Source organism: Rhinatrema bivittatum, chromosome 15 (assembly GCF_901001135.1).
Source record: "Rhinatrema bivittatum chromosome 15, aRhiBiv1.1, whole genome shotgun sequence".
Classification (NCBI taxonomy): domain Eukaryota; kingdom Metazoa; phylum Chordata; class Amphibia; order Gymnophiona; family Rhinatrematidae; genus Rhinatrema; species Rhinatrema bivittatum.
Window position 1 is genome coordinate 49,558,948 of NC_042629.1, and position 27,486 is coordinate 49,586,433.

Genomic DNA, 27,486 nt, shown 5'->3' on the forward strand with positions numbered 1-27,486 from the left:
AGTGGACATGCTGGAAGGAGTAGAGAGAATGAGACGTGTTTTAAGGAAGCTTGAACATTGGTCGAAGATATGTGAGCTGAGATTTAATGCCAAGAAATGCAGAGTCATGCATCTGAGGTGTGGTAATCCAAAAGAGCTGTATGTGATGGGAGGTAAAGAGCTGTTGTGCATGGAGCAAGAGAAGGACCTTGGAGTGATAGTGTCTAGCGATCTGAAAAAGGCGAAGCAATGTAACAAGGTGATAGCTAAAGCCAGAAGAATGCTGGGCTGCACAGAGAAAGGATAACTAGAGATGTGAATCGGAACCGGAATCGGTTCGGATTCCGGTTCGGATTCACATCGTGTTTTGTTTTTTTCGTCCGGCCCGATCGTGGTTTTGTTTATCGGCTGCGCAAAAAACCCACCCCGACCCTTTAAAACTAATCCCTTAGCTTCCCCCACCCTCCCGACCCCCCCAAACATTTTACAGGTACTTGGTGGTCCAGTGGGAGTCCCGGGAGCGATCTCCCGCTCTCGGGCCGTTGGCTGCCACTAATAAAAATGGCACCGATGGCCTTTGCCCTTACCATGTGACAGTGTATCCGTGCCATTGGCCAGCCCCTGTCACATGGTAGGATCACTGGATGGCCCACGCCATTTTTAAAGATCGGTCCCGGGACTCCCACTGGACCACCAGGTACCTGTAAAATGTTTTTGGGGGCAGGTCGGGAGGGTGGGGGAAGCTAAGGGATTAGTTTTAAAGGGTCGGGGTGGGTTTAGGGGTTATTTTTGTGTGCCGTTTTTCCCGCCCTCCCCTAAAACGATAAGAGAACCCCCATGAACAATATCGTGGTGTTTTCCTATTGTTTTGGGGAAGCCCCCGATTTCTGACGATTTTGAAAATATCGATGATATTTTCAATCGTCCGAAGCCCGATTCACATCCCTAGGAATAACCAGTAACAAAAAGGAGGTGATAATCCCCTTGTACAGTCATTGGTGAGGCCTCTAGTATTGTGTTCAGTTCTGGAGATTGTATCTCAAAAGGGACAGAGAGAGGATGGAGGCGGTCCAGAGAAGGGCGACAAAAATGGTGGGGTTTCTCCATCAAATGAATTATGAGGAGAGGTTGAAGGACCTAAATGTATACCCTGGAGGAGAGAAGGTGCAGGGGAGATATGATACAGACCTTCACATACCTGAAAGGTTTTAATGATGCATAATCGACAAACCTTCTCCATTGGAAAGAAATCAGTAGAACTAGGGGTCACAAAATGATACTCCAGGGAGGAAGACTCAGAACCAACATCAGAAAATATTTCTTCATGGAGAGGATGGTGGATGCCTGGAATGCCCTTCCAGAGGAGGTGGTGAAGACAAAGATGGTGAAAGATTTCAAAGGGGCATGGAATAAACACTGTGAATCCCTAAAGGCTAGAGGATGGAAATGAAGAAAAGAGTGCATGGGGGTAACTTACTGGTGTGGCGGTTACTACCCTTAACCAATAAGTCTTCATAATGTTGATACAACTCCATTATTGCTCTCTGCTTTAACGACAGGGGGAAGAGGAAAAGAGGAATTAGATTCAGACAGCAACCAATACGGACATTGAATTTTAAGGTCTAGGAAAAAAATAAGCATGGGGGTAACTTGCTGATGCAGCTGTTACTACCCTTAAACAATAAGCCTGATACTTTGGATGTAACTCCAACACTGCTCTCTGCTTCAACAGCAAGAGGTAACGGGGAATTGGACTCAGATAGCAACCAACAAGGGCTCTGACTTTGACGATTTGGGAAGTACGTATGGGGGTGACCTGTATTGCGTGGGAAATGCTACCATAAGCTTGCTGGGCAGACTGGATGGACCGTTTGGTCCTTTTGTGCCATCATTTCTATGTTTAGAAACAAACCAAAGATGATGAGCAATTAAGTCAAAGTTGATATAGTTTATTATATTAATAATGATTAGTGCAGAGAAGAAGGGGGCATATAACTGAGCATGGACAGTTAGTAAAGTGTTGAACCATGGTGGGTGGGTTTTAGGTCTGGGGTTCTGATGTGTTTACTTGAGCGGATTTAAGGTAAGAAATTTATAATTTTGTATCGTATACATATAGATATTTTTGGTAATGAGAGAACCCCTGCACCCTCTCACAAATTTTTGAATGCTTCCAAATCTCAGCATGAGGAAAACCACAAATGTTTCCCAGGTATTATTACAATGTCATCCACGGGTAACACTGCTATCACAGACAGAAGGAAGCAGCAGGGTTTTGAAATTCCACTCTATGCCAATAGATCAGTTCATGAGAAGGCAGGAGTGCTCAAGGATAGATTGATTGATTGGCTGATCAGGCCTTGAGCTAACACAAAGACATTTTGCCTCCCTGCTGGAACAAACACACAAAATCTTCTCTCCCCACGTCAGCGAATCAGTTGATTGATAGAAAGGTGTCTCCAGAAGCAGGAAAGCTTAGACGGACGGATCAGGGAGTTTAGCCATTGCGGAGATAAACAGCCATGATCAACATTTGTGGGTTAGATAATAACCTGCCATTTTAATTTTATTAGCTGAAAAATTGCCTCTCTTTACAAACCCTGGAGCCTGATTTTGAGGTGTGGTACAGTCCAAGGAGCAGCCCAGAACGCGGAAAGGCTGTAAAAACAAAGCCATCAGTCACACTACTCTAGCTGTCATCGATATCAGGCCATAGATGCTCAGTACACTGGAAATCATAACCCGTTTCAAAGTTTCATGGCAGCCTGTACATTTTCTGTGCTCTTTTCTCTGCACCGGGTCTCAGGAGGCTCACACTGGGAGACAGGCTTCATATTTTGAGTGGCATAAACTGATTAAAATAAATCCCCTTTCTTTTGTGTTTTTAAATAAACTCACAAATGCTTTGCAAGCGGGGAGCTTCTGGCTGTGATTTTCCTCTCTCCAGTCGGATCTTGTTGAGCGCCTCTCTATGCTTGCACGTACTCTACCTCCAACAGAAATGTTGAAATCAATAACTGTCCAGAATGCATGAGTCCAAGGCAGGCTTCTGTGGCGCCAGTGCTCTGTGCCAGCACCGCGAATGGCACCCTCCATGGCTTGGGGGGGATGGGGATGGGGGGTGGTGGTGGTGATCGGCAGCACCCTCCATAGCAGGATGGGGGTCTTACCTCCCCTCCCCTGCAAAAGCACGGCCTTCGAGCAGGGCCCCTTCAAAGCTGCCATCACACCTCTGAAGCGGGGGTGCCTCACAGGTCACACGCCCTAATGCCAGCCCTGCATGGAATTGTGATAGTCTGGATATTTACTATTGCATAGATGTTTAGATACCAATACTGTTACCATAATCCTTTTCCCTTCTTTTCCTTATGCTCCCTTTTTCTCCACCAACCTCTCCCCGATTCCTTCTTATTTCCCACTATTAATTTATGCATCATTGTTTTTAATGGTTTATTCTCTGTTTGATTTTTGTAAACCGTTATGATGGCTGCACCGAATGACGGTATATAAAACTGAATAAATAAATAAATTTAAAAAACAAAACCAAAAACCCTAATATAGCATTTTTTATTTAGTATTACTGAAATTGTTAAAATGATTTCATCTTTCTTTGACCAAATGGTAGACAATATTGCTAAAGGTATACTGCTTATACTGGTAAGAAAAGAGTTAGCTGTTTGTGCTGATGATCTTTTGGTCTTAATGTATGTTGAGGGCCCAGTAACCAGGCTGAATGTACAGCTTTTTTTTTCTCCACAGTGCCAGTTAACTCCAATCTCTCTTCTCTAGTACTTAATAAAGACTGCCTTTCCAAATGGTGCTCAAGGCAACTTACGTCATTCTTAGACTTTATTTCATTTTGTTTTATTTATTTATTTAAGCATTGTATAACATGCCGTCGTTCCATGTATAGATCACAACGGTTTACAGAGTGACATTCATGGTTATAAGTTCAGCAAAAAAATATCAGAAACAAAATGATTGGTTACAGCATTGGGTATTCATTTCCATCTATCTAAAGGCGGTTTCTTGGACCTACGGAATTAGGCTAGTACAATAGGCGAGGAATATGTGGTTTTGGATAAGAAGGGTAGTTTTCACATCTTAGTCTGTGAGTATAATAAGTCTCTCTCTTCCCCCCCCCAAGGAACTTAAGCAGTCCAAGTGGGGTACCTGAGGCAATGGGAGCTGAAGTGACTTGCCCGAGGTCAGAAGGAGTGTCAGTGTAGGGAAACCCCTGCTTCTCAGAACAGACGTCGCTCCTGCTTTGTCATTATAAATGCTTGGAGAGTTCAGAACTCTGTCATTAGTGGGATGCATCCCAAGCCATAGGAAGGGGGGGGGGGGGACGGGGGGGGCTGGGCAGGGGGCACGCAGGCGCCATGCCTCCAGGATGGAAGTAAGTTCCTGCATAGGAAGGGAAGCATAAACTACTGTTTGTGTATTGTATTAATATCATGTCTATTACACGTTCTAGTGTTTTTTTTTACATATATACGTTGGAAGCTGCGCCAGAACATACATTTGCTAAAACCAAAATACAGATCTGCTAAATAAATAAGTCGTCCACCCTCCTGGCCCGATCAGGGCCACCCTGTGCACTGTTTAGCCCGGTGACGGTCCTGGATCTATCCCTCAGCTTTAAGAGGGACACGGCCCAGCCTCCCTCTCTGCCATGAAGCAGAAAATGGTTTATACAGGTAATGTCTCCAAGTATTACCATCTGCTTGGGCAAACACACAAAAGAACAAGCAAGTGATAAGGTCCCCGTCATTGGGGGTTATTACTATTGCTCTGGCGCCCTCTGCAGGTTGCTGCTGACCTGACGTTAGAGACCATACATCGCCGGGAGAAGGCCCCAGCAGGGGAAGGCAGCTGCCAGAGACTGAATTTTTTTAAATGTAAAAGATCCCAAGAGACCCAGCTCAAGGAGGGAGATTTCAGGCCAGTACTGGGTTTCTGCCCATTCCCATCCCGAGGCATTCTGGCCCCTGCAGCCCTGATTTCAAATAGTAGGAACAGGAACTACAGCTATCACAGTGCATTCGGGGATAGACACAGGAATAATGTAAGGAAATATTTCTTTACAGAGAGGGTGGTGGATCCATGGAACAGCCTCCCAGTGGAGGTGGTGGAGACAAAACGGGTATCTGAATTCAAGAAAGCCTGGGATAAATACAGGGGAACTCTAGAGAGTTACGTTAAATTATTTGGGTTAGATGGGCCATACGGTCTTTTTCTCCCGTCATGTGTCTGTGGCTGTTAAGTTTAAACTCCAGGACTAGCCAAACATCTCCCTCCGTGAACTGTGTCACTTGGCAGCTCTAGCACAGCAATGCTAGAGTTCGTGGCGTGTGGTTGACTGTTTCAGGCTGTCCCAAAGTTGGCGCTATTATGATAACAAGGAGTTCCACCCACAACTAAAGGAACTCACTTTCTGGGATGTGTACATGCAGGGCCTCTGTGCTCAAATCCGAAAAAGAACCCCTCCCCCCCCCCCCCCCCCCAACATGTTTTGAAAATTTGGTGTGCACAGGACAGGAACCAAAAACGTCCTTGTTGGTAGGGTGTGGTAGCACAGACACATGAAAAGCCGCCCTTTGCTTTGGAAAGCAGGCTATTACCGTAGCCTCCTGCAGGGCTTCTCAGATGTCACGATCTGTGCACAGGACCAAACTCAGTCCCCTAACTCTCACCCACTGCCCAATAAAACAGGAGCAGTAAACTCAGTCTACTTTCTTGATTACCAAGGCCTCCATTCAGACTCGCCACACACAAAACTTGGCTCGTCAAAGCCCAATGAATTCAGGGCATAGCATGGAGTCTATAGTAACGAATACAATTCAAGGGCCCCAGCTGTAGGATCGGAGGGTAAGTGTCATGCGCTGCCATTTGTGCATCTTTCAGCGCATGCGGGTTGGGGTTTTTTTTGTTTTGTTTTCCAGAAGATTTTGCCTGGCACCAAATGAATGCCCGGGGCAGAATTTGGGCCATTCGAAAACTGCAAAGCAGCTTGAGTTGTGGTATTCACAGGGGGGTGACGGGGGAGCTGCGCATTCTTTTTCATTGAATAATACTGGAAATGCGGGGGGGGGGGGGGGGGGGAATTTTTCTACAACCATCAATTTAATACGAATGCAAAACTCACATTTTGCAGGGTTCCCTCCCCACCCCAATCCATAGACCTGAAGTTTCATTACTTGTGGCTGCACAGGGGAGAGGTAGCGAGGATTAGCCAAAGTCATAGGGCAGGGTGGGCAGCGCCATGAGATCTCCTCCTGGTAATCCAGTGGCTTTCCAAGAATTGAGTCCCTCGATCGCTCCTAAACTGGATGGAAAATCTGCCTGGAACAGAAACTTGAGGGGAAAGAGGCCACGAGAGCGCAGCAGATGCAATGGAAAAGCAAAGCAGAATATAGAGCCCTTTCCCCTCCAGCCATTTAAATACAAAAGGACTGATAGTTTTGAAAAATGTTGTAATGCAGCATGACAAGCACAGCGTATCCATTTCTTCACAACATTACAAAAAAAACCCAATCGCACTGAAGATTTTGGGCAAAACTTTGGCAGTTACATCAAAGTTTTCTCATGCTGTTCACACCAGAAAATGCTACAGGTGTCCTGGCTGCCGGCAAAGTTGTGCCACAGTCTTTTAAAGCACAAGTACCACAAAGCAAGATCCACGGGTTCCATTGCCACGCAGCTGGGAGGAGTCTGCTACGCTGCTGCCGGACTAACTGATCCCTTCTATGCTGTAGTTTTCCCAGCACGTATAACCAAAGATGATGAAAAACAAGGAGGATGAGCAGAAATGAAGGAATAGCAATACTTTTAGGGACACAATTTTGAACAGTTACAAAGGGTCCAATCTGATTGTCTGATACGAGGTTCCTGGATACAGAAACCACCCCGTGAGGTCAAATGTTTCTATCTGGAGTGGAAAAAATGAGCGCCAGGGCATTCCTCAGGCTTAATCTACGTCCACTTGTGCTGAATAACGCTTTCAAGGTCATTTGCCCCTGTTGTACTTTGCATCATGATGAACCCAAGTATGGAGCTGAATTGATGCTACCTCAAATGATGTGGAAACACCAAGACTGGTACAATGCAGATTAGATCAAAATGGGCACATACACAAACCTGCTTGTAAAAATAGAATTTACTGTAGTTGGACTCCCGCAATACAAATATAACACAAAAGATCCAACATACTGCACATATCTTGAGTCAGCAATGACCAGACCCGTGACATGGGTCCATTTCATGGTACTGCCGTTTTAAATGATTCTTGCGGCTGTCCAGCATGAACTGCCATCTCACTTGGCATGGGAGTCATCTATGATTACAGAGAGAAGAGCAGAGAGTACAGGCGGCGAGAGTCTGAGAACCGTACGGTTTAAGTCTGATTTCTCATAGGCCTTTAGAAGCCTGGCACAGCCTCCATAATTAAGATGGCTGCCGTGGGAATGAAGACTCACAGCTGGTGGCTTTTGACTGTCACCCTCGTACTTTGTAACCAAAAGGTCTCAGAGACCCCACCGCCAAGGAGGGCTTCTTTCAGAAGTGAAAAAAAAACAAAACAAAAAGACAAAGCAAAAATGAAAAAGCAATTATTCAAATCCATTTATGCAGCAGTAAAGCCTCCATTATGTTGGAAATGAAAGCGCTCACTTGGTAGGGTTCCTTCCTAGCTACTAATTGTGCTAGAGTGGGCTACGTGTGGTGGCCGGAGGAGTGGGATAAACAGGGCTATTCTCGCTTTAAGATCATTTTATTTTGCTCAGTGCAGTTTGAATGCAATGCCTGCTAAATCTGGAACAAAGTACCACTGCCCTGCTACCTTAAATTCAGGGGGGGAAAAAAAGGCAAAGGCATGGCTTTTCAGTCAGACCTTTCCCTGAGAGCCCCTCCCCCTCCCATAGCCTAATTTCCTGAACTCCTGCCCAGGAACAAATAGGGGACTACACTTTTATCTGGAAAAGGAGTGGCCAATGCTCCTCTAATTGTAACTTCTGATTCTGAATTTCAGCTGTGCAAATGCCTTTCTTTGTTTAAATGTGTTGTCGAAATATCACATGTAAAGAAATAAAGATGAAGTTTGTTTTCCTTTTGAACCGTTAGATGGAAAGAGAGAGATTAGCCAAACCATTTGCAGAAACCAATAGGCCACGTGAGAGTCTTTGGGCACAGCTACCTTTGGACTGCAGAAACAAAGGAAGTACGGCTGCTCTCCTTGCCTTTCCCCTTTCCAGTATCTGGCTAAAGCGTGACCTCCAAGTTATTTTTTTATGACTATTCTAGCTTTTGGCACTTCAGCGAGGATTATAGTTGGGTACTGTAGGTGTTTCCCTGCCTCCGGCGGACTCGCAGCAGAATTTTGTACTTGAGGCAATGGAGGGTGAAGGGACGTACCCAAGGTCACAAGGAGTGGCAGCTGAATTCAAACCCTGCGTTGCAGCTTATTGCTCTAACCATTAGGCTACTCCTGTTCTTTTAACTTTTGCCTATCGTCCATGGGCCTCAAGCATGAGGTGGAGGTGGAGGTGCAGACTGGAGGACCCATGTTGCAGGATTCCCATCCCCTTGGGTTAGAAGCCTTCAATGCAACCAGCACGGTAGCAGGAAGCTTCTCTCATCCAGACTCAGCCCATCCCCGTTTTTGGATCTTGCTTTCTTTTGCAGGAACCTTCATTTCTGTTTTATAGAATCTGACTGCTTAATTTGAACAGGGACTAGAAATGGAAGCTGGTGCTTCTATTACAACATGAATTCACTGTAGAGGGAAGGGAGAAATCTGTGCACTGACAGCAGACGAGAAAATGAAGGCTGCAGAGGTGATACCTCTGCCCTAGCCAGAAAAGGTTTAGTTGTCCTCTTTAATTACTTTGCTTAATAAACATAGCTTTATGAAGTGGGGGTTTTTTTGTGTCTATCAGATAGATTTATAGTATGGCAAAAACTGCTTGTGCCTTCATGATTGCATCTACAAAAAAAAGAAACAAAAATGAAGCTTTAATATTACTTCTTTTAGTATCTTCCTGCACCCATTACTTACTGTACTCACCACACCAAGGACAAAGAGCTGTTTCTCTGCTCCCACTCTGAAAACAGAATAAAGACTGGATGCTTTGCATAACACTTCAAAAAGTTGGAAATAGCTTGAAAGTAAGCCTGGTCCTGTTAGAAATACCATGGCATGTGTATTTCCACTAGAAAAGGTGTCTTTTTTACACCATAAAAGATGCCATGAGAAAGTGAGGTTAAGATACCTGACTGGATTGATAATGAATATTCAACCTTCTCCACCCAAACAAAAATCTCTTCATCATCCATTGTAGAAAGTTTCAAAAGTTCATATGGTGGAGGTGGGGTGAGGGGGAGATGTGATCTGAACAGTGGTTCCCAACCCTATCTCGGAGGACCCCAGGCCACTTGAGTCTTTCAGCAGATCCACAATGAATATGCATGAGATAAAGTTTGCATACAATGGAGGCAGTACATGCACATTTATCTCCTGCATATTCATTGTGGATATCCTGAAAACGTATTGGCTGAGGGTTCTCCAGGACAGATTTGGGCACCTCTGCTGTACACCCGGCGGAGGATGTTGGTTTGAGTCCCTGCTCCGGTCTTCCACTTTCTCCATTGCCTGGGGGTGGGTGGGAAGGGAGGCCCAGTCATTGCACCCAATGGCCGGCGTTAGGGCCCATGATTGCAGGGTTCCAGAAGGCGTCCTGGTCCATGGCACCTGGCTGAGGACTGTTGCTGCAGTGACTGCACTAAAGTTAATTGGGAGAAGGTGAAAAATATGGGAATTGAGCCTGCTTGCTTGCAAATGAAGGCTCATGCACTATAAGCCAACCTAGGCCAATTCTGAGTAAGCTGGAAGCCGAAAGGAAAAAGCCAAACAAAATAATCCTCCACGTTCAAACAGTAAGAGCTGTAGCAAGTAAAACAAAATGACATTATTGAAATGCTCTTGCAAGCACCCAAAAGAGGAAGACTGTCACTAATTATTTCCAATGGAGTGATACCTGATTGGATCATGTAGGGGTGATGTCATAGTTGGTGTGGACCAAATCAGGCCTAGAGTATGGGAGATAATTTGCAGCACATTTCTACTCGTGTCTGCTCAAAGGGTTTCAGGGATGACAACACTATCAATTAATCTGAAATTATAGGAAAATATTAGGTAAAATATTATCCTTTGCTTACTGGACTTTTGTCATTAAACTGTTATCTTACTGCTAAACACACTTTGTCACTGCTAGCAAGTAAATTAGTTGAATATTTATTTTGCATTTTACACTATTTTCATATGAAAGGATATCTTATGGATGTGATGCAATGTTCTTCAAACTGGAACCTATTGCTTATGTTGTAAACAAAAATGTGGACCTGAGCTCAGACAAGTCTGATCTTTCATCTGCAAGGACCCCTGACCTTCAAGGAAGGGAATCTTGGCAGTCTCACTCCCAGCTCAACCACTCGAGGTCTATGATGTGTGTGTGAAAGAGAGCGGCTCACAGCTACCTTTCGAGAAAAATAATTAACTTTGAAGGAAGCTTGGGTGTTGGCTCTACGCCTTGGCAGGGCCTGTCTGCTCTGTGGATGAACCTGAAATGAATTCCAGCTTAAGTTGCTTTTAGTGGGATAAAGTAGAAGGCATCCCCCTATTTGAGATATATGGTCATAAGGCTCAGGGTTGCAGCGATGGTTTATACCATAGGTCTGCCAAAGTTGGTCCTCCAGGGCCACAAACCGGTTTAGCTCATTCACTACAAGTAACCCACTGAATATCAGCATAAAAATAACAGCCAAAATCGTAAGCCTGAACCAGAGTGGCCAAGTAAAGGTTAAAAAGAGGCAGGGGCTAAACTATTTGAATGCACAGCCTCCACTGTTTGCAAATATGTATATGCATTGTGGAAATCCTGAAAATCCAACTGGAGTGTAGCCTTCAAGGATCAGATTTGGGAACCCCTGCTTTATGTGTATCCCTCAGAAGGCGTGGCCAACGCCAGTCCTCAAAAGCTACAACCAGGCCTGGGTTTCAGGAGGTCCACTATTAATCATATTTTACTGTTTAAATGTTTGCAGGACTTGTGTTTTACTGGAACAATACCAAAATGGTTTCATTGATATTTATCACATCTTGCTTTCAAGATTTTTTTGTAACGAAGCTGAATCCACTTTTAAGCTACTGCTTTTGGGATTAGCCCACCGTTCTAGTTTAGCCCCGTCTCTGTTTAACCTTTATTTGGCCACCCCAGTTTACACTTACGATTTTGGCTGTTATATTTATGCTGATGACATTCAGTTGGTTACTTTCACTGAATGAGCTAAACCGCTTAACTGGTCTGAATGTAATGATTGCTCGTCAGTAATGGCTACATGGCTGAAACAACATGAATTGAAACTGATTCCACTGAAGACAGAGGCTGTTTGGGTTAGCAGAACCAGCTGTAACTTAAATACATTTCTAATTTTATCTGGGGTTTTAATACAGCCCAACAATTTGTTTACGCAACTGGGTGTTAAGTTTGATGATAAACTAGCAATGAACAACAAAAATGTCCGATGTGGCATGGTCATGCTTTTCCTTCCTAGTATTATTACGCCAATTAGATTTGTGGAAGAATTAGTTTACTCCTTCATTTTAAATTGTTTAGATTACTGTAATTCCTTGTATTTTGGATGCAGTCAGACAGCTTAGACATCTCCAATTAATGTACAGTACAGCTGCAAAGTTTCGATTTGGAGCAAAAAGAAACGATTAAGTTACTCCTCTTAATTAAGCTGCATTGGCTTCCGGTTATTTATAGAATGAAATTCAAAGTCCTTCCACTTATGCACCAGGTTCTGCAGAGGGCTCAGCCTCCCAAATTTAATCAATTGATTGTTACCATATCAGCTGACCCAACTTCTTCACTGTTACAGCAGGAGCTCTTGAGGACTCCTTTACCAACTAAAATACAGTCAGAGCGAACATGCACAGTAGCGTTTAGGCATGTAACTCCATCGTTATGAAACACTTTACTTCTTTCCTTAAAGAAACTGGTAAAGTTCTTGATATTTCAGAAAGATTTCCCAAGACTTTCATTTTTACTCAAGCGTATGGAGATGTCTCGCTGCCATAAGATATTTTATTCCTGGTTTTATCTGGTCTTAATTAAGGAATAGTTTTTAACACATTTTAATTTTGGTGGTGTGGGTTTTTTGGTGCTATATATATATTGTGTGTATTATTTTATTGTACACCACTGCTGATCTATATTGAATAGCGGTATATCAAGTTTAATAAATATGCATTTCATAGATCTGCATACAATGAAGGCAGGACATGCTAATTTATCTCATGCATAATCATTGTAAATATCCTTAAAACCAAGGCCTGTGTGTGGCTCTTGAGGAGCAGACGTGGCCAGGCCTGTTTATACGATGGAGGCAGTGCATGCAAAACAGGGCTTCCCACACCTGTCCTGGGGACTGTGGGAAATATGCGCTTGCCAGCAAGCCATTTCATCAGGGTTAAACACTAACTTCCCTTCTCCCTGACATTTGCCTGAATAAAAGCATCACTTGTGCTTAAGCCTCTCTGCCTAGGAGAGGATACCTGACTTCATGTATTTCTCTGGCCTATAATTAATCCTGTTAGCCTGAAAGAAGGGCTGGGTGTTCCCTAGTCAGAGGCAGGACAAAGTCAGGAGGTATAGATTTCAGCAGCCAATGATATGATCCGTGCACACCCCCTGAGCCAAAGCCAATGGTGTAATGACTCTTCTGTTGCTATGGGAAAGTAGCCAATCATGTAATGACACATCATCTGCCTTTGTATGAATGTACAATAAAAGGAAGAGGCTCGGGAGGACAAACCCTCTTTGCGCTCTTTGGCCCTTCTCTCTTCCTGCCTGCCATGAAAGCTGCTGTCTGATGCCTATTCATTACTGCTACAGGGACCCCACAGGCAGTTGGGTTTTCAGGATATCCACAATGAATATGCATGAGATAAAATTTGCCTATACTGAATCTCCATGGTATGCAAATTTATCTCATGCATATTCATTGTGGATCTGAAAACCTGACTTGCCGTGGGGGACCCAGGACCTGTTTGGGAAGCCCTGGTGTAAATCTGTCCTTAAGATGCATTGTGAACGCTTCCAAAACCAGACTTGTTTGTAGCTCTTGAGGACTGGAGTCAACCATCCCTGCTACAGGCAGTCATTCTCCGTGTCTGGCAGCTGGGATAAATCTGTGGAGTGTGGACAGGAATAACTAGGTAGACTGGATGGACCAGTTAATCTTTTCCTGTCTTCAATGGTTATGTTACTATGTGCAGTTTGCTCTCTGGGGAAACAGAGACTATTACATTGTTCGGAGAGAAGAATAAAACTCAACAGACTATGTAGTTAATGCATCTAAAGCAAAGTTAAAACCACATAGGTGGGATTCTGATTAGAAATAAATTGGATATTTGGAATGTTTTTCTAAAGATGTAGATTTTACCCTGTCCTTCAGCTACAATAAAGTCAAACACCAGGAGGGCTACGAGGGGAACCTTAACTGGGGAAGCATTTTCTCACTCTTTAATGTGAGCTCTCGCTATATTCATTTTTGCATTCGGTTGCTGCTCGGTAACCAAGCCAGTTGAGTATCAGGGTTATAGTGTCCACGCTCATGACGCTTTTACATGACTTAGTGAGAGCAAGAGGAAAAGTGCTGTATACATTTACTCATAATCTGGTTCTTTAAAAGGCAGATTTTTTTTTCTTGCCAAGAAATCAATAAAACACACATTATGGGTCATTTTAACCATCTACCGGTGGAGGGGGTAGTATTACTCCACAAAGCAGCCTGGGATCCTCATTAAAAGGTCCGGAACATTCCAGTGTCATTTTCTTGTCCATATAAAGTACATTGCCAATGCTCCCATCACCATAAGCCATTTCCTGTGCAGTATCAGTGTGCACAAAATAGTTGATTAAGCCAATATAACTTGGAAGTCACAGAGCCAGGAGCCCCACAGGTCTCGTTTTTACAAAGTAACTTCAGATTAGAGGAGCAGTTTAATATAAATCTAGCAGCATTAGTGCTGCTGCTGTGCCAACTGCACGGATACTCAGCTTTACCAGTCCCTAAAGGCTGTGCCAGAGCACTTCCTGGGTCAGTTATAGAAGGCTCCCTATGCAGCGTTCTGGAGCCTGTGCTATGGAATGATTGATGAAGTAGTCGGGACTCGGAAGGCAAAGCCAGACCAGGTGATTCTGACCCAGACCAAGAATGAAAACCAAATAGGGGAGGCCTCTAATGCTCTGAGGGTTTTCATTCAAGCCTCACAAAAAACATAACCATGTCCTTGCTGGCGAGTGGTGTTACCCCTAAAAACGTTTCTGCAGGTACTTCGGACACTGAAAAAGCCAGGGATGTTTATCATTTCAAGATCAACCAACCACACAAGGAAGAGTAAAAAAAAAAAAAACAAACAACTTTTTTTTTTTTTTTTTTTTTAAAAAGGATAACACTTGTTATTACAAGGTTATTCATGTCTTTAAGAACTTTGAACACTTTACAGCATACATATTTTGTGACAGTGTACAAATTATCAACAGTTCAAATGCATTGTACTATAGGATTTTTCCCCCTTTTTTATGAGCTGGCAGGAAGGACCCAGAATGGCAGCATAGGTATGGACTGTCCCTTGGCAATCCAGACCAATCTAAACCCTTCTGAAGCACTGAGATGGTATCAGTGGAAGGGTTACCAGCTGGCTCCAGATTTTCAGAAGAGACAGATTTAGTCCTGATTTTACCCCACTGCCTGTTTGAGCCTGTAGTCTTGCTTTTCTTGGGGAAATCAAGAGACACACTACATGTCCATACAGGCAGTGGAGTAAAACTGGGACTGGAAAAACCTGTCCTGAAAAAAATGGAGCCAGTTGGGCAACCCTGATCAATCAGTCAATTGCAATTAAAATGATACCAGGGGATTTAAAAAAAAAAAAAAAATTGTTTAACATAAGGCAACTACAGTCACGCCATTGCTATGATCAGGAAGCAATGAAAGCCACCACACGTTCCACTGTGAAAAGATGGGAACTACAGCCAGGACAGAACTAACGCCCAAGCACTGGTGGCTTAAGTTGGAAGTGAGAAAACCCATTGAAAGAAAATAAATGTGTTTAAATCCACAAATTTAAAAAAAAAAAAAAGATTTAAAAGCTAGCAACTTCTTGAAAAGCCTGTAATCACTGCATACCAGGTTGTGCCAGCCAGCCCTTGTCTTCATGGCCAACAAGCTCCGCAGAATCCCTGGATGGAATCACAGCATTCTGAAGAGATGGCGCTAGTTATTTAGCTTGTATTATGGTGTTTATTGTTCACAGTAATACACAGGTCTGTAATATCCTTGGCTTCAATATACAAAACTTCCACAATATTCTTAAACTGCCTTCTTGCTTGCAAGCTACTATAACAAATAGCTTAATTGTGCTAAGATACCTAAGGTCTTAAAAAAAACAAACAAACAAACAAAAGAAACCATTAAACGATTCCCAAATGATCAGGGATTCTAAATTACTGCCGTGTTTTCTACTAACTTTTCCATCTGCCTCCCCTACCCCAAAAAGAAAAAAAGATTGCTTGCTTGTCCAAGCCACAAGAGACTCTTGGAAATGTTCCAAGCCATGCAAGGCATGCTGGGTAACAGTGGCACCCATGTCTGAACCTTGTGCGTAAAAGTTCTGTCTTCTTTAAAACAACAACAACAACAACAAAAAAAAAGGGAACATACACGTGCAGCCTAATTTTAATTCCCTGGCGCACGCAAAAACCGGGATACGCGTGTGGCCGGGCTGCTTTGAAAACGCGCTCGGCGCGAGTGCGGCCCAGCCCATGCCAGTATCTCCCGATACGCATGGAAGAGCTGGGTTGGTAAAAACGGGAGGGGCGGGAACCGACCGGGACAGCCGGCGTGCGGAACTTACTGCTGCTCCGTCGAGGAGGTAAGTTTGAAAACAAAAACAAAAAAAGAAAAAATAGGGTAAGTTAGGTAGATTGTAGGGGTCAGGGCGTAGAAGGGAAAAAGGAGGAAGGGTAGCTAAGGGGGGGGGGGGGTAGGGAACTGGGGAAGGCCCGATCGTGTCGCCGCACACTTCAAACAAAATTCACCCCCCCTTTGCGGAAACGAATCGGCTCTCACACGCACAAGCGCGCAGGTAGCCAATTTTATAACATGTGCACTTGCTGGGAACTGCGCAAACAAGGACGCCCATGCCTTTTAAAACTTACCCCTAAATTTACCCCTAAGACGGGTCATGAAGATGTCTGACATTAAAACAACACTGAAGTGATATGCAATGTCCCGACAATAAGAATGAATTTTGTGCATTTTTTTTTTAAGGACATTGCAAAAGATAGGATCCTCCCAGTGTTCTGCAAATTAGACCCTAAAATCATGATCGATTTCTGCCATAGGCCCAAAACTTGGGAGCTGTTGCCTAATTGAGCAAAGATTCCCCCCGACCACCACCACCACCACCACCACCACATACCTTCTTGAACGAAGGCAATAGAAAAAGTTTTAGAATATTGTGCTTACACATACCGAGTGTCTTCGTTTTAATCAAATTAACAGCTTAAAAGCACACATTTCTGTATTTCTGACTTTCAAGTGTACAAAATGCCATAAGGTCTATTTCTGGTCACAGGTGCGACTGCTTGGGTGGGATTTTCTCGCGTGGCACATGAGAGTCATCAGAGCTCCCCTGGCCAAGCCCAGAAAAAGAGCAATTTCCTGAATAGACTGGAGGGATTTTTAAGTGAACTTTTCTCTCCTGTTCAAAAGAAGGAAATCGCTCCTCTCTCTGTCTCTTATTTTACTCTTAATATTTTGATTCTATCTAGTTTCCTTTGCAGGAATTTGATACCAAAACCAATTCTGGTTTCCAAACCCTATCTCAGGGAGAACAACGTTATGCAGTGCAGATGCTGTGCCCAAACTATCCCCCTCTCCCCCATACACGACACCATCTATCATTAAAAAAATGGAAATGTTAGTGGCACATAGCAACAGGAAATTTGTGTGTGTGTGTGTGGAGGGGGGGGGGGGGGAGAGGAGGACCACAAAATAAGGGAAACCTTGAACTGTACTGTTCACAGTTTAACCACTGCCCCTGTAACCCAGGAATACATTTTGCCCAGGAGAAAGTGGGACTGCAGAAGTGGAGCAAAGATTGAGGGTGGGTGAGACCTTATAGAACAAATCCTCCCCGACCTACCACGCTGAAAAAACAGGACACGAAATATTCTGAAGGGCTTACGTGATGTGGCTACACAGGATGGGGCTGGCAGCATCCCATGACCAGCCAGTGGCACGAGGATTGTGTCTGCATAAAACAGGCTGCACCGTAACCTGTCACGTTAGTGCGTTCACAAACAGATTTTACTCATTCACTTCCAGCTGTTACACTACGTTAGCTTCCATTTGTAACTTGGGGGACTTTCTTAAAAAAAAAAAAAAAAAAAGTAGGCCAATCTTTATTGAACATAGTCAACCACTCAAGTCCCTTTAATGAACCTGGACTATTACAATGAATCGAGTGGAGGGCAGTATATCATGGATAGGGTGAGTCAGAATCCTGGGAAGGTCATGCCTAAGGGCATTTGAACACTGCTGCTGTACCCAGCACCATGACCCCCCTCCATGTTCGGGCCATGCCAGTCAGCAAGCTATGCCATGGCAAACTCTTCATGGATGGGCAGGGTTCCCCCGCTTTGTGCTGAACCTTGGCCCCGTGGCATGCCAGGGAACAGAGATGGCCACCACCTTCCATGCATTCCCTCCAAGATACGGAAACATCTCAGTCACACAATCCTGCCTCACGTGAGCAAATCGCTCTTCCTCCCCTTCTCATGTCTCAGTCCCATCCCTTGCAAGCAGTTCTATATAAGAGGCAAGAAGCCAGCCTCCAGCAAACACACAAAGACCCAACTGTGCTCAAAACCATAGGCTAAAATTAATTTTAAAAAATTCTATTAGAATGTCCGGCCGAAGTGAATAGTTTGTGCTTCACCCAACACTGTCTGTCATCTCAAATTTTAGCACATCAAGTGAAGATTGAGGGCGACCCCACCCCCCTTTTTCTGAGATCCGTAGAGATTTCTTTTTATCCTTTCTGGGGGTAAGGGGTGGATTTCTAACGTCGCAGGCTGGATCTGCCTGGTTTCCCACCCTCGGTAGCACGTCTTTTCCTCCTCCCGTCTTGTGACTGTACTTCTGCGCTCTGTTGGGTTCAGTCCATCTCCATTGGCATTAGACGGCGTCGTTCTCGCCTTGTCTCCTGCACCGGATGCTTCTTGCGGCAAAAACATGTGCTGCAGTAGCCAATGAGGCAGGACAAGAGACCCACAGCTATGGCCAGCCCAATCCCTACCAAAAGCGGGAACTTGAATGCATTCCATACTAGAAGAGGAAAAAAGGAAGCAGAAAAGAGGTATTACCATCTTATCAGTAAACATTCCTAGCTCCCTTTAAAATAAAGAAAAAAAACAAACATAAAATAAACAATGTTTATAACAGCAGGAATTTTCTAGAAGATCTTACATTTAATTTTATTCATTCACACTTAACCATTTCCCCGATCTTTTTAATAAAAACCACTCACACCAGTGTACCTACAAAATTATAAAATTATATAATATTGTACATTTACACATATAAAAATACAAAGGACAGTATACTTCTATAATATAACAGTACAATATTAAAACTGACAAACAACTAAAAACAGTGGAAGTACCACGTCCACCAACCAGAGCTTACTATAGGCTCAGAAAAGCACCAGTCACCACCACTCAATTCACAGATAACCAAGCTAGTCAAAAACACCCACTAGATCATTGTAGAACACCAATCCTCCCCATCCAGAACATTTCAACTCCCCAGACAGCCAAAAGTAAAAAAGGAAACAAATATGCCAACATGGCACCACTCATCTCCATTCCAAAAATAAAAATAAATGCAAAAAAGTAAGATTTAAATATTGAATACAGACACAATCAAGAGTAATTAAACATCAGGGAAGAGCCATGCAGTTTTTCTAAAAAAAACAAACAAACAAAAAAAAACCCCTCATATAATTCAGATTATTCTAATCTAAGAGGAGGATATTGCATAGATCATGGGTAGTAACAGAGAAAGCCCTAGCTCTCAAGTGGGTATTACAGGGGTCTTCTTTGAAGGCGATACACATGGAAGGACAGCTTAGCTCAATCTAAGGTCTCACATGGGTTGATACCAAGCCAACCTATTTGATAGATAAGTGGGCCCATTACCTTGCAAGACTATAAATGTATGAGTCAATAGCTTAAATTTCACCTAACACTAATTAGCAACCAACAAAGTAGGCGCAGTAGTGAAGTCGCCCTGGACCTCCACATTCTAGATTATCAGGAGTCTGCAAATGTAGAGTAACATAGTAAATGTCGGCAGAAAAAGGCCCAAGTGGTCCATCCAGTTTGCCCAACATTTTTTTTTTTTTAATTCTTAGGGTAATTGTTGCTCTGTGCGGCTTGCCCCAGTCAACACGGGTTACCCTTTTCATCATCTCCGTCATTTAACCACTAGGAATCCTTTGTGTTTAGCCCATGCCCCTTTGAATTCCGTTACTGTCCATGTCTTCTTTACCTCTTCCAGAAGGGTATTCCATGCATCCACCACTCTTTCTGTGAATGGATTACCCTCTGGGAGGCCCACATAGAGCCCATTACAATAACTCAGTACTAAGATCAAAAGCATAACGGTTTTAAAGACTGCATGATGTAAAAAAAGGGCTAAGCTTTCTCACTAACTGCAACCTTTCAAGAACTTTATAAGCTACAAGAACATGAGATTCAGAATTTAAAAAAAAACAAACAAACAAAACAAGCCAAACAGCAGCAACCTCTTTTAAGCCCAAAAATGACTCCCTATACCCAATCAAAGAAAAACAGGCAGGTTTGGGTAGTAACGTGAAAAAAGCCCAAACACACACTGGCACCAGGTCAAAAACATTCTCAGTACACAGAGGCTGAGATCCCATTGCTTTCCCGTGCTTGGACCAAGAAAGCACAGGAACCCTAGTCTTCCTCCCACCCCACGTCGCCATCGTGGGTTCCAACGGAGAAAAGAGAATAAATCTGTAATATAATATTGATTTCTTGTTATAGGGCTCTCGGCAGTTCTGCTGCCTGCGCCGAAACGCCTCACTTCTTGTTACATAAAAGAATTGAACAATAGGTTCCCAGGTGCCCGCACATCATTAAAACAGGAACAAAGAAATAAAAACAAAGTAATAAAAATTTGCAAGGTACATATTTGATGGAGACTGGATATTTTCCAGGTTTTATTTCTCGGGCTCTTCTGTCTGATGGACTACATTATGCCCCGAGGGGGGAACACCCCCCCCCCCCCTCGATTCTGCTTCCACCCCCATCAGGTGTCACAGCACTGTATCCCTTTTAGGGAAAGTTTTCCTTAACAGAAAGATAAGTTACAAAAATTACATAAACTTCCGCATCTACTTACAATTCACTTTCACCGTCACAAAGATGGGCCTGGAGGTTATGTCCAGCTGTTTCTGCCAGGTGTCAGAGGAGGATCTGACCCAGGGAGTCACGGAACAGAAGTGGTTCCCGAAGTCCTGGTCCTCGCAGCCGTACACTCTGAGTCGGAACTCCATGGAGCTGATCCTCTCCACCCCCACGTCGCTGCTCCCATTCCTGCTCGCCTGGGTCACAATCGCCATCCGATCGAGGGAAGCCAGGAAGACAGGAGCTCCGTCCATGAGAAAGGAGCGCGTGACATACCAGGAGACATCGAAAGCCATGTCGTCTGCATTAAACAGATCAATAAAGCTAAACGTATACAATACTCCACTATTACCACCTCCTGCTGTACCTTTCGCTAGCCGGCATCTTTGGTTGACGTTTGCTAATCAATGCAGAGATGCTTATGCCTACCCTCTCCTAGGGCTAGGTACCATCCTAGAGCACACACATTTACTTGTGCAGCTCCATTTTTATGGAACTCTCTTCCATCTGCACTCCGGATGGAAAAATGTTTTGTTGAAGTGTTAAAAGCAGGCATTTTCTTAGGGTTAGAGAAATACTAATGTTGCATCTTCTTGATGTTCTAAGTCATATGGCTGAGAAGTCTGTGTATGAGTGCTATAGTTTTTGTATATATTTAGTTATTTATACTCAGAATAAAAACAAATTATTTTTTTGTTTTTAGTTATTCAAATGTTAGTTGTATTATGTTTATACATATATAAATTTTGTTTAACTTTTATTGGATTGTTGGAAATTGTCTTTAATGCTCTGCATTGCCTAGAGTTTTAATGAAACAAATCGGAAGGCAGTCCCACGTAGCCAAGGCAAAAAACAACAAGGGGACAACCTTATGTCGTGGAAGGATTTTATTGTTGAATTTTATTATCTAGAGCCCGACTCCGGCCGAGTTTCGCCAATTAAGGCTGCATCAGGGGCTCAAGTTGCTTCAGATGGTTACATAACTACATAAACAATCTTTCATGTAGTAAGAAAGTAGCAATCAAAAATCCTTAGTCTTATAGGCGCCAAAACAATGTTAAAAACCAAAACAAAACACTGTTTTGGCGATTTGATTTGGGGAATAGAAAATTTCTGTTATTTAAAAAAAAAACTTTTCTATATCGTTGCTAAGTTAAATACTGTCGCAACGGTTTACAAGTAGGCATGTTGGTCATATTTTCAAACATGGGACATAGACAACTGAATACCTAGACTAACACACTTCGTTCTTCGAAGCAGTGTGAGTCGCCTATAAGACTAAGGATTTTTGATTGCTACTTTCTTACTACATGAAAGATTGTTTATGTAGTTATGTAACCATCTGAAGCAACTTGAGCCCCTGATGCAGCCTTAATTGGCGAAACTCGGCCAGAGTCGGGCTCTAGATAATAAAATTCAACAATAAAATCCTTCCACGACATAAGGTTGTCCCCTTTTTGTTTTTTGCTTTGCCTGGAGTTTTAACATTTAATTAAGCAGAAATAAATAAATAATAATCATGAGTTAAGGGTTAGGCAAAGTTCAGACACGTCATTCCACTATAACAATCCTGATTCTTATCATCCTCTGCTGCTCCAGTGCTGGGACCCCATAGAACATTTTAAAGGCATTGTAATCCTGACATTAGTCCCTTCCTGTAATCCCTTAACAGGTCTGTTACTGCATCTCAATCCTAATAAGTACAAGGAAAACCAAGCTGATCTGCACCAGGGTTTCTTAAAGTTGGGCTTCCAGACTTTTGAACTGGCCATATTTTCAGAATAAGTAAATTAACCTGGATTTTAGACCCAGCCTGGACTTCCCTAGATACCTTTCAATCAAAGCAAATAAGAACCCAAACATTATGTGACATAAACAAAACAAACATTTATGCAAGCTGACACAAATACTTGGCCATTAATTTTATTTAATAGTACAGCTTTATTGCATGTGTTTTAATTGTTAATGGCCAACACCTACAGCTCAAGGGATAATGAAATACTAGTGATGTGGTAGGTTATGTTTGCAAATTATAAATCAGATTCATTTCATGTCTAAGGAACAGGCATTCAGTCATCTTTCATGCAATAAAACCAGCACTGGTGCTGACTGGTGTACTAGTTCTAGTCTGGACTCTCCAACTGACTGTCTTTTGACCTTAGGCGGGTCATTCCACCTTTAGGGTCTCCATTTTAATTGGGCAACAGTAAACACTTGGGTTTTAAGTTCTTTAGTCATTGACTGTTCAGAAGCTATTTATGGCCTGATTCATCAAGATATTTTCCCATAGACACAGATGGGAGAAAAGCCTTATTTGAATCAGGCTGTTCATTTGCTGCCCTGCACTTGTACTGATCTCTAATAAAAATAATTCCCTATCCTCAATTCCAACTTTAATCTTGGACCAGCCAGTGAACTTGTAAGCATAGCTAATCCATGAGTTTTGCACAGAGGACAGCAAGCTACAATATTTCCTGCTTCCCCTTGTGATGGCTGTGAATTGCTGGTTCATTAAAAGCCAAGGTCCAGCCTCGTCCATTAACAGCATTGCATAGGCTCGACCATGCCTGTAAGCAGAAGGCAGCATTTCACCCAGCTGAGGGGGAATTTTTTCCACTGTGCCAACTGCAGAGAGTCACCAGCGATGCAACTCTACAAAGAAAATCCAGCGTGGGGCCCTCTTGCCAACGGTCACACTCTCGAGGCCCCTGCGGCAGCCTGCTCCCCTCCTCCCACACGGGCTTCCTGTTACCTTAGAAATCCGTAGGAGGGGCAGGAGCTACTGCAGGGCCTCATGAGCACCACCGGCAGCAGGAGGCCCCGGCTGGATTTTCCTTTTAGAGTTTCATCGCTGCTAGTGCTGGAGGTGGGGCACCTCCGCAACTCGAAGGCAGGCCCGGATAGAAGCACAGGAGCAGCGGCAGCACTCTAGCGCCTATGAACATGTGGCTCCGGAGACAGTTGCCTATGTCTAAAATCGGGGCTTGGCTCAAGGTTCTCTCAGATATAAGCGCAGCTTTTCATACTGTTGATCACAAGTCTGCTGATCAAAAGCTTGATTGATCTGGGACTGAGGGGGGGGGGGGGGGGGGGGGGGGGGGATCTTCATTTAATTGGTTTGTGTCTTTCCTAGCTAACAGGTCATATTATGCTGACTGGAACTCCTCCATCCTCTCAAATCTCAGCATTTTTCTTGTGGTATCCCACAAGGGTCTATTCACTCTCCTGCTCTGCTTAATCTTTATATGTCCCATCTGGCTACTTTTATTCAGAGTTTAGGTTTTATATGTTATTTGTATGCGGATGATGTTCAGGTAATTGCATCCATAGGCCCTAAATCTCACGACTGTATGACAAGATTTAATAATTGCCTTACTGAAGTGGCCAATTGGCTTTATTCATCTAAGCTCAAGCTAAATTGTGAAAAAGCAGAGGCTGATTTGCTAATAAAGCAGAGATAACTTTTGAGTTTCCATCCCTTTGTACTGCAGGCTCTCAGCTTCAACTCAAAAACTGTTATCACCACTCTAGGAGTCAAAATTGACTCCCAGCTCACGTCTGAAGCACAAGTGTCAAAATTACTTCAGAATTCCTTCCTATTTCTTTTTATGCTGTATTTAGCATCTAAGACCATTTTTGGGCATTGTCGATTTAAAAACTGTAATTCACTCTTTGGTAATAAATCAATTAGATACTATATATCACTGTCTTTCTTTACGTGTGGTTTGTTGACTTCAATTAGTGCCGAACACAGCGGCAAACTTCATTTTTGAGAAAAGAAATAGGACCTTATAACTCCACCATTGCCGAGTCTTCATTGGCTGCCCATCTCTTTGCCAGTCCAATTTAAAAGGAGGTTGTCTTGCTTTCAGAGCCTTTCAAATTGGCGTGCCGCCTTAGCTTGTCAAACTACTGGGTTTTTACACCCTTTCTCGTAGCCTGTGCTCGTCTCAGCAGAGTTTTTCAAAATTCCTTCTCATAAAGATATAAGATTTGAAAAAACGAGAGCGCGAGAGAGAGCAAGTGAGAGTGCGAGAGAGATCCTTCGCTTTTTTAGCCCCATTTTGCATTGCGGCTTGAGAAAGATTACAGTAAATTTAGGAAGGGAAGCGAAGGGAAGGGAAAGACTAAAGAGGTTAGGACTTTTCAGCTTGGAGAAGAGACGACTGAGGGGGGATATGATAGAGGTGTTTAAAATCATGAGAGGTCTAGAACGGGTAGATGTGAATCGGTTATTTACTCTTTCGGATAGTAGAAAGACTAGGGGGCACTCCATGAAGTTAGCATGGGGCACATTTAAAACTAATCGGAGAAAGTTCTTTTTTACTCAACGCACAATTAAACTCTGGAATTTGTTACCAGGGGATGTGGTTAGTGCAGTTAGTATAGCTGTGTTTAAAAAAGGATTGGATAAGTTCTTGGAGGAGAAGTCCATTACCTGCTATTAAGTTCACTTAGAGAATAGCCACTGCCATTAGCAATGGTAACATGGAATAGACTTAGTTTTTGGGTACTTGCCAGGTTCTTATGACCTGGATTGGCCACTGTTGGAAACAGGATGCTGGGCTTGATGGACCCTTGGTCTGACCCAGTATGGCATTTTCTTATGTTCTTATGTAACTTTTCGGCAAAGCTTATGATGCTTGGTTCTATTGCTAGAACTGTTTCTGATTGGCTGTCATCATCTTAATATGGTTTTGTTTTATTTATTTTTTTTAGTGCCTGGCCAGTCTGATTTGTTTTGTGTTGCCATGACAATTATGATTATTTTTTAATTGTATTTAATTTCTATTGTATATTTTAATTGTTGCTATTTTGCTTATTTTTATTGATGCTACCAATTACCCTTGGTATAATTGTACATCACTTTGGTTCTTAAATGGAAAAAAGTAATTTTACCAAATACAACTAACTAAAAACTAATTACCGGTACATGATAATTTTTTGATGACATGTATGATAAAAATGTAACACTGAGGGGGCAACTGGCCATCTCAGTTTCCCAGAGTGCGTTGCAGGTGATGTCGTCACAGTGCTTCGAGTTGGAGGAGGCACAGCGGGGAGAGTGCGCACAGCCATTGCTAATGGTTTAGGTACCGTAAGCGATATAGAAAACGCTGAAGTTATGGGAGTGGATGACAGGAGCTGCCTGCTGGGAAGGGAAATAGTCTGCAGAGCCGAGAAACCCTGATATTTCCCAGCAGTCCTCAGTCGCTGCTACCCACACCAAGCCTCTTATAAATCACGAGCCATGGAAAAGAGGTCGACGACAACGCAATCAACTCAAAGGCCGTGTGACCTCATCAAACTGAGTGCAGAACCCATCATGCACTGGGTGGGGGGCTGGCAAGAGCTCTCCCTAAAAACGAACGCATGCGTGACGCTTATAGCTTCGATAATTCATAATCTGTTACAGCATCACGCTTCCCCTTGGATAAATGCGAGACTTAAAAGGTAGACACCCAGCCGCCCCCTCCGGTCATCTGGCCAGAAACTCTTGGAGATTTCTTCCCACAGGTTTGCCAGACTCGATTCAACAAGAGAAAGAGCCTTTTCCATCTCTGGCCCCACATGTGGAACTTCACTGCTTGTGCAGTTATGCATTACTGAAGGCTGTGAAGAGTTCAGAAAGGCCCTGAAGATGTTCCTATTTAACATCGGGGCTCCTTTCTCGGGATTTGTCTTCTGTCGGTTGTTTTCTGTTCTATGGTTATTGTTTTAATTCTTTCTCCTACAACTAAAATTACTTACAGCTCACTCCCTCCAAAGTTTGGGGCAGGGCACAGTAGTAGTTATTTTAAATAAATAAATAAATAAATAAACAAATAAATAAATAAATAAAATAGGGGCTGCAAATACATTTAAAAAAAAATTTGCAAAAATAAAAGTGGAAATTCCAAGAATAAATAAATGTTTGATTTGAGATGTTATACAGAAGAAAGCAGCTGTCGAGAGGCAAAGCTGCCAGGCTCAGGCACACGTGTCAGCACCAGAAAAATGGAGCCAAACCTTTACACACCAGGAGGAGCAAGGCTGAAGAGAAAAATCCCCTAAATTGCAGCTGCTGTGGAAACGACCACATTAACTTTGAGGCATTTGGGCAGTCTTGAGCAATCCAGTTACAAGTACCCAAGCGGAGAATATGAATGACAAATTCAGAAAAAAAAAAAAAGAAGAGAACGACACCTTTCCAACGTTTCTAACGGCCGCAAGCAATCCGAGACCATTTTCCAGCTTGCAGGGAACTCTTCTCAGTGCAACCTGTTCTGGGACCTCGCACCGTGCGTTCGCAGAATGGGCACTGCCGCATCTGGCAGGGACGGGTGCACCCCACCAGTGGCCCAGCAGCTCCTACAAATAAATTACCCTCCTCTCTCACTACGCATCAATGTGGCCAGCGCGAGAACCGGGCCTCGGGTGGTTGGGCTCATTGCAGGGTATAGGAGGAAAGCACCGGGCTGCTTTACCAATCTATTTCAGGCTTGACAGCCATGAAAGTGAGGTAACCCATATCCCCATTTTTTTTTTTTTTTTTTTTTTTAAATCCTGGGGAAAAAAATAAAAATAAATTAAAGAACTTGAGCTGCAGCAGCTGTGTCAGCCCAGTCTGAATCACGGGTGGTCGGTTTCTCAGGCTCATCCTCTGGGAGGGGGGGGGGGGGGGGAGAAGGGTCGAGAAATCATCTCTGCTCAATAATTCATGGCATAAGGCATAATTCAGCTCTTGCCAGGAAAGGGAAAGGAAGAAGCAGCCCCCAGGAAACACTTAAAGGCTTCCATAACATTTCAAAGAAAATGATCTAATTTTATTTAAGCTGCTCTTCAGAAACCTGTCAGTATGATTTGGGGAATAAAAAAAAGGAATGCACTGCACTAACAAATCCAAACATGAAACGCCAGACTCATAAAAACGATGGAAAACAAATTGGCACTATGCAAC

The 27,486-nt window shown here is 43.3% G+C and overlaps 1 protein-coding gene across 1 annotated transcript in view; it reads right to left on the bottom strand.

The window, feature by feature from the left end:
* Positions 1-17,486: 17,486 nt before the first annotated feature.
* PTGFRN (prostaglandin F2 receptor inhibitor) overlaps positions 17,487-27,486 on the bottom strand; it is an 86,129-nt gene continuing 76,129 nt past the window's right edge. The window contains exons 8-9 of the mRNA XM_029578365.1: positions 20,542-20,847; positions 17,487-18,438 (exon numbers count right to left, since the gene is read on the bottom strand). Coding sequence (XP_029434225.1) covers positions 18,269-18,438; positions 20,542-20,847 — 476 coding nt within the window. The 3' untranslated portion in view covers positions 17,487-18,268. The remainder of the gene's footprint in view (positions 18,439-20,541; positions 20,848-27,486) is intronic.